The 11259-nt window shown below is 56.0% G+C and overlaps 1 protein-coding gene across 1 annotated transcript; it reads left to right on the top strand.

The window, feature by feature from the left end:
• Positions 1-8644: 8644 nt before the first annotated feature.
• Positions 8645-11014, top strand: LOC306808600 (brain-specific homeobox/POU domain protein 3). The gene is made up of 2 exons (XM_079319312.1): positions 8645-8833; positions 9420-11014. The coding sequence occupies exons 1-2, from the start codon at positions 8714-8716 to the stop codon at positions 10317-10319; spliced, it is 1020 nt and encodes a 339-aa protein (XP_079175438.1). The 5' UTR covers positions 8645-8713; the 3' UTR covers positions 10320-11014.
• The last annotated feature ends 245 nt before the right edge of the window (positions 11015-11259 follow it).

Genomic DNA, 11259 nt, shown 5'->3' with positions numbered 1-11259 from the left:
AAGGCTCAAATTCCTCCTCGAGGATGATCCCAGAGCTTCTCCCTCTGGGGTAGGGACAATATCCCGTGATGGTCCCCGTGGAGGGAGGGGGCAGGGGGGATTTAGGGATGGAAAGGGGCTTCATTTGGGCCAATTATTCTCAAACTGAGGAGGGGAAGCCGTCATCCCGGCCTTTCCTTTCTTCCCCCCTCTTTTTCCATTTGTTGTCTGTGTTTTCTTCACACTCTGGCAATGACTGAATATCACACAAGTGCCCTGTCAAGAGATATATTCAATAAACACTTGACACCCAAGCTCAGGAATACATGGCCCGTGGCAAACATGAATTATTCAAATGGAAATCAAGATAATTTTGCTTCTAACTCAGAAAACCAAGACTCTCTCTTTCCTTCCTTATTTTTCCTCCCTTTCTCCCCTCATTTTCTTCTTGTTCTTTTTATTTTCTAAGCCTTTCTTTCTTATTCTTTCTTTCACCTTCTTCCCCTTGCTGGACACTCTCCCTGCATTCATTCCCAGGGAACTCCCTCTGGGATTCATTTTTGAATGAGCCAAGGTGAGGAGCAGCAGGAGCCTCCTTTAGATGAGGAGCTGCTCTGCCTGTTGTGCCCTGGAGCTCTGGATCCCTTTGCAAGGGGCTGGGATGGTGGGATGACCACCAGGGAGAGGTGATGGTGATGGGTAAGGCTGGAGGAAGGCAGGGCACCTCTCCTCCCTTCCTCTCCCTCTCTCCTTTCAGCCCATCAGCTCCAGGAGGACCAAAGGCTGCTGGAGGCTCTTCCCAAGGCTGGGGCTCAAGGAGAATGAGCAGAGCCAGGGGTGACTTCCAGGAAGGTTTTGGGGAACTGCCTTGGCCAGAGGGACCTTTTCTGTCCTGCCCTTCTTTGCAAGGTCTCCTTCCAGCTGCTCCTGGATTTCTCTTCCATAAATGATGGAATTCTGGCCTCTGCATTGACTCAGGTTCTTCACAAAGCCAGAACTGGGAGTTTCTGGGGTTTGAGGTGGACCCTGGGGTCCTCCAGGAGCAAAAGGAGCTGCTCAGAGCAGCACTGGAGGCTGCCACACAGTGACACTCCTGTCACAGTGCTGGGCCCACCCAGGGTGTCCCAAAAAGAGTCCCCAGCGCTTCAGGAGCCATGGGGGCTGCAAGATGGGTCAGAGGAAAAGCAATCCCACAGCAGCCCATGAAACCCCAATCCCACAGAATTCCATTGTATCCCAATCCCACAGAATTCCATGGTATTCCAATCCCACAGCAGTCCATGAAATCCCAGACCCACTACAGTCCACAAAATCCCAAACCATTACATGAAATCCCGTCCCACAGCAGTTCAAGATACCCCAATCCCACAGAATTCCATGGTGTTCCAATCCCACAGCAGTCCATGATATTCTGGCCTCACCAGCAGTTCATGATACCCCCAATTCCACAGCAGTCCATGGTCCCAATCCCACAGAATTCCATGATACCCCAATCCCACCAACATTCCACGGTGTCCTGATCCTACAGCAGTCCATGATTCCACACCATCCCATGGCATCCCAATCCCACCAACATTCCGTGGTGTTCCAAATCCTCACCATTCCATCATACCCCAATCCCACACCATTCGATTATACCCCAATCCCTCACCATTCCATCATACCCCAATCCCACACCATTCTATCATACCCCAATCCCTCACCATTCCATCATACCCCAGTCCCACACCACCCCACGGGATCCCCCTGCCAGTCCCTGAGAGCAGGCAGCACAGGGTACACCCATCCCAAAATCACTCATCCCTCGACATCTCCCCTTCCTGCCTCCCCTGGCACCACCCCTGGCAGGGAGGAGGCTCCCTCCCTCCCTCCCTCCCTCCCTCCCTCCCTCCCTCCCTCCCTCCTCCCTCCCTCCCTCCATCCCTCCCCTCCCTCCCTCCCTCCCTCCCTCCCTCCCTCCCTCCCTCCCTCCCTCCCTCCCTCCCTCCCTCCCTCCCTTCCTCCCTCTCTCCGGGGCTGCTGGCAGGGCTGGGGCTCCCCCCTGGCGGTGCAGGGCCGTGGTTACCGTGGCTCGGGGCTGGCTGCCAGCCAGTCCTAGCCCAGCTCAGGGATCTAATGGCCCCGGCGCCAGGCACGGCAGCAGAATCTGGGGCAGCACAGACGGCACATCTCGGAAAGGTGGCGGTGGAGGAGGCAGGGGAAGCCAGCATTTAAATTTGGAGAGGAGCTAACTGGAAATTTGGGCCATCAGGAGAGTAATGGGCCGAGAGGAAGAGCTGGGATATTAATAGAGCTGGTTTCTGTAAGAGCTGGAGCGTGGGCAAGCAGAGGAAATGTCCTGGCAGGAGCAGGCTGGCACCCCAGGGAGCAGCTGTTCAGATTGCCACACCAAATCTCCCCCTGCATCCCAGGGCCCCATCCTGCTCTTCACCTCCTGCCCTCCTCCCTTCCAGCCACAGGTACCATCCCAAAAACCCCAGTGGGCTCAGAGTGACCTCTGTGGAGATTGTCCCACTTGTCCCTCCCCGCCTGGCTGCTGGTGCCACCCCAGCCCAGCCCCTTCCACCCCCAGCCATGAGGAGTTTCCCTGCCAGACCAGGTGGGTGCAGCACCCACACCTGATTTTTGGCTGCTTTGTAGATGAAGATCTTGGGTGGCCTCTCCCTGCCTTGGTGTCTCCGTGCTTGGAGAGGCTCAAACTCCACTGTAGGAGTTCTTCCACACAGGGAATTGGGCTGGAGTTCTCCTTGTATCCCTTCCAAACCACAAAATCCACGGATGAGCTGGTTTGGAAGGGACCTCCTATATCACTGACTTCCCACCCCAAATGTGGAGCTCCAAATCCTTCAGAGGGGGTTTGCAGACCCAGCTCCTCAGTGAATTCCCTCCTGCCCATGCTTCCTGCAGGGCTGGAAGAGCTGCAGGGTGTGGATGTGGATGAGGAGGGCAGGGAGCAGGGCAGGGGGTGTTCCCTTGTTAAATATTTACTGTCCCAGTTGGGGGATGTGACATTTCCTTCCCTCCAGCAATTCCCATGGACTGCCCAGAGGGGAGCAGGGGCTCTGTGCCAGCCTTGTCCCCAGCTCACAGGGGCCATTCCCTGAGTCTGCCCATCCTGGCACAGAATTCCAGGATCCCTGGGGTTGGGAAAGGCCTCCAGGATTTGGCTGTGCCAAATCCCCACCTTGTCCCCAGAGCTCTGAGTGACACCTCCAGGGATGGGGACCCCAAACCTCCCTGGGTAGCTCTGCCAATCCCTGCCCACCCTTTCCATGGGGAAATTCCTGCTGATGTCCAGCCTGAACCTCCCCTGGTGCTGCTTGAAACACTAAAAATGGAAAAAAACACATGATTATGAATTTTTTGCAGACCTCTCTGCTGCTGGAGCCCTTCTGTGCCCTTCCCATCCTTGTCCATCCACATCCCCCTCACCATCCTCACCAAGCTCTGACCCTCCCATGCAAACATCCTTGACAAGAGCAAAAACTGAGGAAAACTCTCCCTTCCAGGCACCTACAGAGAAATTTGGACTTCTTATATAAACCAAACCCACAGCAAGGGATTTTTTGGATTTCCCAGCAGGAAGTGCACATTCCCAAAGTGGCAGGGGGCTGAAGTTACACAATGGGGAGGGCTCAGGTATGGCTGCAGCTGCATTTGATACCCTGTGAGGGCTGCAGGAGCATCAGCCCCAGCTCCTTCCCTCGCTCAGGCAGCCCATCAAATATTAACTGGGCTGCCATAGGCAATTACATTAGAGGAGATAGTTAAACACCCCCTACCCCAGGGCACCCCCCTGCAATGTAAATCAAACAAATTGGGCTCTTTTCACAATTGACACACACGATTTTACTTACTGTAAATAATTTAGCATTCAAAAAGTCGAGCTACACTTTGCCCCATCTGGATTTTCTTTTCTGCCTCTCTCTTCCCACTCTGGGTTCCTAATGCAGAGGAGATGGAGTGCAGGAATTTTGCTGCCTGGCTGAGCTGTTAGAAGATTCCCATTTCCTAATGGAAGGAAGCACACTCAGGAAAGCTGTGAAGCTGCCCATTTAAAAGCAGCAGAGATGCTCCAGCTGACAAAGTAAGGGCAGGATCCCTCCCTCCCTCCGGAAGGAGTTGAGTCCATTGCTGGTTGGCATCTCTTGGGGTCACAGCAATCTCCTTTAAAAGTTGGCTGGAGGGTTGCCCTTTTTAATTAAAAGCCATCTTTCCTGATTGGGCTCAGTGGGGTTTTAATGAGGATTTTTACAAGCTGGATCTGTTGGCCAGAGCATCTTCCTCTTCCACCTCGAGTGCAATACCTGCATTAAACACCCTGCACTGCTCATCTCACCCTCATCAGGAGCTACTCCTGCATTTTCCTCTAACAATCTTGAAGGTTTGGTGGTTTTTTTTGGCTGGAGGGGTCAAGAGCTGTGTGGATGTGGCACTTGGGGACACGGGTCAGTGAATTCAAGGATCTGTGAGGATTTTTCCCCACCCCAATGATCCCATGGCTCTGTGATGTCTGTTCCTAATTCCAGCACAGATTTTGGATTCTGTTGAGTCTTCTATGAGGTGTCAATTCAGCCTGTTGAGATTCTGTTCTTTACCTACACCAAGTTTAATTCAGAACATTCAGGAATGTTCTTCCCAGTGCCACAGGGCTGTCTCAGCAGTAAGCCAGACTTTAATTGAGTTTAAAAGCTCCTGGGCCTGGATTTTCCATCCCATTCCTGCACTCCAACATCCCCAGTCCCAGTGCAGGGACCCCTGGCAGGCAGCACCACTTATACATTTCCTGACAGAACCAATTTCCATCAGAAAACACCAATTCCAATGAGATTGAAGCATTTTATCCCCCAACATCTTAATTCTGACAGATGGCTCCTCCCTGGGATCCCACGGTGGGATGGGATATAGGGATGGGATGGGATATAGGGATGGGATACAGGGATGGGATACAGGGATGGGATGTTCCCTGGGTGATCCCAGCACAGTGTCTGACAGAGGCTGGGATGTCTCCTGGAGTGAGAACTTGGGGTTGAAAATTCCAATTGCACCAGAAATTAGCTGTTTTTGGCTGCTTCCACCTGCTCAGGCCCTGGGCTGGAGCACAAGGGAAAGGGAGGAGAGGACCAAGTGTTTCTTGCCCTGATGTTCTGATCTCTCCATCACCCCACATGGCATTTTCCAGGAGCAGCCCCAACAGCCAGGGCAGGGGAGCTGCCCTTACAGTCCCCACCCCCACTTTGGGGTGACAACCACCCTGGCCCCGTGTCCCCAGTTGGAAATGTGTCAGTGCAAGGCTGGGATGGCTGAGCCAACCCTTCCCTGACGAGAAGGAAGTGGCAGCAGTCACCTGGGGACAGAAGCATTTCCAGCCAGCCCAGCTGTCTGTCGGGATGCACAAAGTCGTGTCCCCTTCCAGGACCCTGGGAAGTGCCCCCTGCTCCATGCTGGAGGTGCTGGGGGCTGTTAATCACTGCCCCTGGCTCTAATTGGGAGCGAGAACACACAGACCCCATTAAAGCCCACGAGGGTGCCAAGGGCTCTGCTCAGGCACAAATGAAGGAGCAATCAAACCCACTTAGGTAATAAAAACAGCTGGAGTCTGCAGGCAAATGCCTGAGGCAGGGAGCACATGGCAGGCAGGGCCCTTTGCAGCCAGCTTTCCTCTCTGATGGAAACACAGCACCAGCAACCAGCAAGGCTTGGTTACAGGAGGGAAATTATAAGGCAGCCCCAAAAAACAGCAGCTCAGACCCTGCAGGGGGATCTGCCCGGGATTGTTGTTACAGTGGGAGTGAGAAGCTGGGCACTGATCATGATTCCCACAACATCCTCACCCTGTTGGGTCATCTGCCATCCCATGGCACAGAACTACAGGGCACAACATGAGGAGGCTCCTGGCTCTGCATTTCTGCACAGGGAATTATCTTAGAAAGGGTCCCCAAAGCCACTGACCAGGCTGGGGTGCCAGCTCTTATCCTGGAATCTGGAATCACCCTGGAAGGAATTTGTTTTCCTAAGACTCTGACCATGAGGGGCTTTGTTCAGTGCTTTTACCTGGTTTGGTTTTAACAGGAAGGATCCTTCCTTTCCCCCTTTTAATTTTGATTCCAGTGGAGCATTTCTTGCTGGTGTGGGTGGGTGGGAGAGGTGGGTCTGGACTACTCCAGTTTTTGGGTCAGTTAGGGAGGAAAGCTGGAACAGATGTGGAAAAGCTACAAGGGGCATTGCAGAGCTGTTCCATCCTTCTCCACAAAGCCACTGGAAATTCATCCCTCTCATTGGAAGTGCCAATATTCAGAGTTGCCCAGGGCTAAAGAAACAACTGTGGAAGAGTTGGAGATGTTTGTGATCATCACTGCCACAGAAACTCCTCCCTGTTTGGTGCTTCCACATCTCTGCACAAAGACAGGAGGATTTTCCTTGATTTTCCCTGTCCAGGAGGAGCCTGAGAACTCCTGACTCAACCCAGAGATTGGATTTGGAGGGCACTGCTCCCTTCCCCTCTGGGAGCAGCCCACAGAGCCGTGCAGGAGGTGCTGGGAGGTTGAGCTCATCCATGGGATGGGGCTGGGAGGGTGTTTTTGGTGTCCCTGTGGTGTTTTAGGGTGCCCAGAGGTGCTTTTGGGGATCCTCCCTTGCTCAAAAAGTTCATTGTCAGGAGAAAGTTGGGGCAGGATGCTCAGGGATGTGACAGGAGGAGAGCAAAGGCTCGGTGGTTTGGAGAAGTCTGCTGGCACATGGAGCAGTGGGAAGGAGGAAATGTTGTTTACTTCCCCTGATCCAATTTTCCTACAGGAGCAGCAGCAAAATGAAGCTTGGCACAGGTTTGCTTCCTTGGGGAGAGTGAAATCCAGGGATGGGAGCTGAACTGTTCCTTCCAACCTTCCCTGAGCTGCTGAAAGGCAGAGGATGAGGAAAGGGGGGTGGAGAGGCAGCAAAAGGAGTTGAGACAAAACACCCAGAGCAGTGGGAGAATGGACAAACCCGTGGAGGGGAGAGATCCCTCTGCAGAGCACCTGGAAGGAACAATCCCCTTCTCAGGAATTCTGAAAGTCTCAGTTTCCAGCCTCCTCTCTGCTCTGGCCATCCCTGGATCCTGCAGCTCTCCAGGAGCAGAGTGCAGACCGTGACTCAGAGCTGGGCTGGCAGCAGGGGAAGGGAAGAGCTCTGAGCTCCTGCCTGGGAAGAGCCAGAGCATCCTGGCAGGGCCTGGTGGTCCCTGGCACAGGTGGGACCCCCCGGGCTCAGGAAGGGCTGGCAGAGTTCCAGGGGACACCAGGGGACACCCCTGGCAGCAGCTCGGTGCTGGGGCAGTTTGTTCCCCAGGAGGATTTCCCTGCAGTCAGCACCCAGCCCTGGCTACCCTCCCCCACTTCTCCCCAGTTTTGGGGGCTGCTGTGGTGGGTGGGCACCACCAGACAAGGTGGTTATGCCTTTCAGCCTCCTGGATCTGAGCTTCCCCTGGGCAGGTCCAGCACCAAGGAAACGCCTCTGGAGGTTCCTGGATGATCCTGAGGTGCCTCCCAGCCCAAGCCAGCCTGGGATCTTTTGGGGGATGATTCAGCCTCTCAGGGAAGGTGGGGATCAGAGGCCAGGTCAGGATTTTCCTTTCCCTGTGTCATACTGGCAATGTCTGTCCCGAGACACCTGGCAGGATCCCCAGGACTCAGAGGCTGCTGAGAACAGAAGAAAGGGAGCAGGACAGACCCTGCCTTGACTCTGGAACAGCTGCAGCGTGTGCCAAAGCCACGGAGGATGGATTTTGGGGCTGGAGAATCGCTCCTGGTTCCCTTGAAAAGGAGCAAAGGACCCTCCTGTCCCCCATCACTGGGGCTCCTCCTTGGCACCCCCTGCTCTGCGCTGCTCTCACGCTCCTCCTGCACCTCTTGAGAGCATCTGGGGGGTCTGCAACTCTCCCCACGCCCCCGATTCAGCGGCTCAACCAAACTCCGGCGGTGGCAGGAGCTGGCCTTGGTGCCGGGCAGGGAGGGAGGGAAAGCACGGGCTGTGGGGAAATGTGCAGGGGCAGCGATGGGAGGGAGAGCGTGGAGAGGCTGCACACAAAATCCTGGAATCGCGGGACTCTGCACGGGAGGATTTGGGGAACGAGCCAGGGAGGTTCATTGTAGCAGGGAAAAAAAAAAAAAGTCGGTGAAACTTCTCTCGGTTTCTTTGTTTTGATGATTTTTGACCCAAAATTCCTAATTTTTTTCTTCCCTTCAAAAGGAGAAGGGGGACGGATCCTCTTCAGCCCGGGGTTCCGGGTTGTTCTGCTCCCCAAATCCCCCCGGAGCCGAGGGCAGGGGGCGGCCGGAGCTGGACGGGGGGTGGTGCCTCCCCCGACCTGACGTGACCGGGGGTGACAGGGAGAGGGTTAGGGTTAAGGGTGTGACAGGGAGAGGGGTGTGACAGAGAAGGGTGACAGGGAGAGGGTGACAAGGAGAGGGTTAGAGGTGTGACAGGGAGAGAGGTGACAGGGAGAGGGTTAGGGGTGTGACAAGGGAGAGGGGTGTGACAGAGAGGGGTGACAGGACTGAGCCCCGGGTTGAGGGGGGCTGAGCTCAGTGCCCGGGGGCGGGCGGTGGGAGGGACATCCCCGGCCCCTCCCGGTGGGCGGGGGGGCCGGGCTATAATGCCATTGATGCCGGGCAGCGGAGCCAGACAATACCGCGCCCCCGAGCCGGGTGCCCGGAGCGCCCTGCCCTGCCCCGGCCCGCTCTGCCCCGCTCCCACCATGATGTCCATGAACAGCAAGCAGGCGTTCAGCATGCACCCCATCCTGCACGAGCCCAAGTACCCGCACCTGCACAGCAGCTCCGAAGCCATCCGCAGAGCCTGCCTGCCCGCCCCCCAGGTGAGCCACCCCCAGCTCGGCTGGCGGGACCTTCCGTGCCCGCCGACTTTGGGTCCGGGTGTCCTTTGGGTTTGGGGGGTCCGTCCTTCCCTTCCTGCCTCCTCCGAGGCGTTGCACCCTGGGGAAGGGGGTCTGGGACAGCCGGGGGACTGTTCCTGTGGGGAATGGGGTCTGGGGCAGCCAGGGAGCTGTTCCCGAGGGGAATGGGGTCTGGGACAGCTGGGGGGGCATTTCCTGTGGAGAATGGGGTCTGGGACAGCCGGGGGGCTGTTCCTGGGGGTCTGGGACAGCCGGGGTGCGGGGTCGATCCCGCTCGGGGATCTACAGCCGAGCTCCGTGCGAGCGCTGGGGCTGCGGGACCCCCGAGGGCTCCGGCCTCTGCCGCTGCCTGTTTTTTTTGGGGAGGTCGCCCCGGAGCGCAGAGCGAGTTCCCGGTTCGGAGGGGTAGCGCTCGGGGTTTGCTGTTTTTTCTTTGGAGAGCGCTCGGTTCGCGTTCCCTGTCCGGGGCAGAGAGGGATCTCCGCCGCTTCTCTTTAACCCTCTCTCGGTTTTTTTTTTTTCCCTCCGCTCCCACTTTTCCCCGCAGATCCAGGGGAACATCTTTGCGGGCTTTGACGAGACTCTGCTGCGAGGAGCCGAGGCTCTGGCCGCCGTGGATATCGTGTCGCAGAAAACGCATCCCTTCAAGCCGGACGCCACCTACCACACCATGAGCAGCGTGTCCTGTACTCCTACCTCGTCCTCCGTGCACCTGCACCACCCGGCCGTGCTCAGCACGCACCACCCGCACCACCACCACCACCAGCCCTCGCAGGGCTTGGAGGGCGAGCTGCTGGAGCACCTGAACTCGGCGCTGCCGCTCCCGGGGGTGCCCGAGGTGGGCTCCACGCCCTCGCACCCGCACTCGCACATGCCGCCCATCGGCCACATGGGCCACCACCCCCCCCAGCCCCCCATGTCCCACCCCCACGGCCTCGCTTCCCACGCCGTCATCTCCGGCCCCGAGACCGAGACGGACCCGCGGGAGCTCGAGTCCTTCGCCGAGCGCTTCAAGCAGCGCAGGATCAAGCTGGGGGTCACCCAGGCCGATGTGGGCTCGGCGCTGGCCAACCTGAAGATCCCCGGCGTGGGCTGCCTGAGCCAAAGCACCATCTGCAGGTTCGAGTCGCTCACCTTGTCCCACAATAACATGGTGGCCCTCAAGCCCATCCTGGAAGCGTGGCTGGAGGAGGCGGAGAGGGCGCAGAGGGAGAAAATGACCAAACCCGAGATCTACACGGGGGGGGACAAGAAGCGCAAGCGTACGTCCATCGCCGCCCCCGAGAAGCGCTCGCTCGAGGCTTATTTCGCCGTCCAGCCCCGGCCCTCCTCCGAGAAAATCGCCGCCATCGCCGAGAAGTTAGACTTGAAGAAGAACGTGGTGCGGGTCTGGTTTTGCAATCAGAGACAGAAGCAGAAAAGGATGAAATTTTCTGCCACCTACTGAGGAAGGGGCTGAGGAGGCAGCGGTGCTGGCCGGGGAGTGCTGCCCTCCCGGCCCTTCCCCAACAGGGCTTGGGGTTGTCGGCTTTTATTTTATTTTATTTTATTTGGGTTAAAATATTGGGGGGAAAAAAACAAAAAACAAACAAACAAAAGAGGAAAAATAAACCTTAAAGTAAAGGGAAACGCGCCCAAAGCAAAGTGAACAGTTTGGTGCCTGCTCCTCACCCCTGGGCGAAATGGCCCCGCTGTTCTTACTGGTACAGACTGCTTTTGTAGATAAAACTGGAGAAAAAAACAGAAAAAAAAAAAAATATACGGAGAGAGGAAAAAAGGAAAAAGACAAAACGAAAAAGGCCAAGGGGGAAGTTTGGAGGTGCCCGGAGTCGGAGCAGCAGCAGCGAGAGCCCGCTGGGTTTTTATCACGGCCCCTCCCGGCTTGGGGACCGTGGCGCGCTCGCTCCTCTGTGTCCCCTCTTCCTCTTAAAAAAAAAAAAAAAAAAAAAAAAAAAAAGGAAAAGAGATGAGAAAGGAAACGAGCTGGAAGCCAGCTGTAAAGCCGGGGTGCTCCCCGCCGCCAGGGTCCCCGCACACCCACGCACACACACGCACCTGCATGGTTTTGTTCTCTCCCCTGCCCCTCGCAAACCCATCGCGTTTTTGCAGTACCATTTCTGTTTCTACCTCATCGGCTAAATTAAAAAAAAAAATAAAAATTAAAAAGGATAAAAAAAAGAGAAAATATTAAAAAAAAAAAAAAAAAAATTGCCCCGTCCCTGGAGTCGCGGTTTGTTCGGGGAAATGGAGATTTATTTTGCGTTGGTTTCACTCAAACCGTTCGATTTCCGTATGGTTTTTCACTGTATAAAATCCTACGCTTCGACAATCACAAAAAATCGCTTCGACAAGTCCTTGGGGCTCAGCGGAGCGGCGGGAGCGGCCCG

Source organism: Erithacus rubecula, assembly GCF_903797595.1.
Source record: "Erithacus rubecula genome assembly, chromosome: 15".
Taxonomy (NCBI): Eukaryota; Metazoa; Chordata; class Aves; order Passeriformes; family Muscicapidae; genus Erithacus; species Erithacus rubecula.
This window is presented reverse-complemented; position numbering and strand designations above follow the sequence as displayed.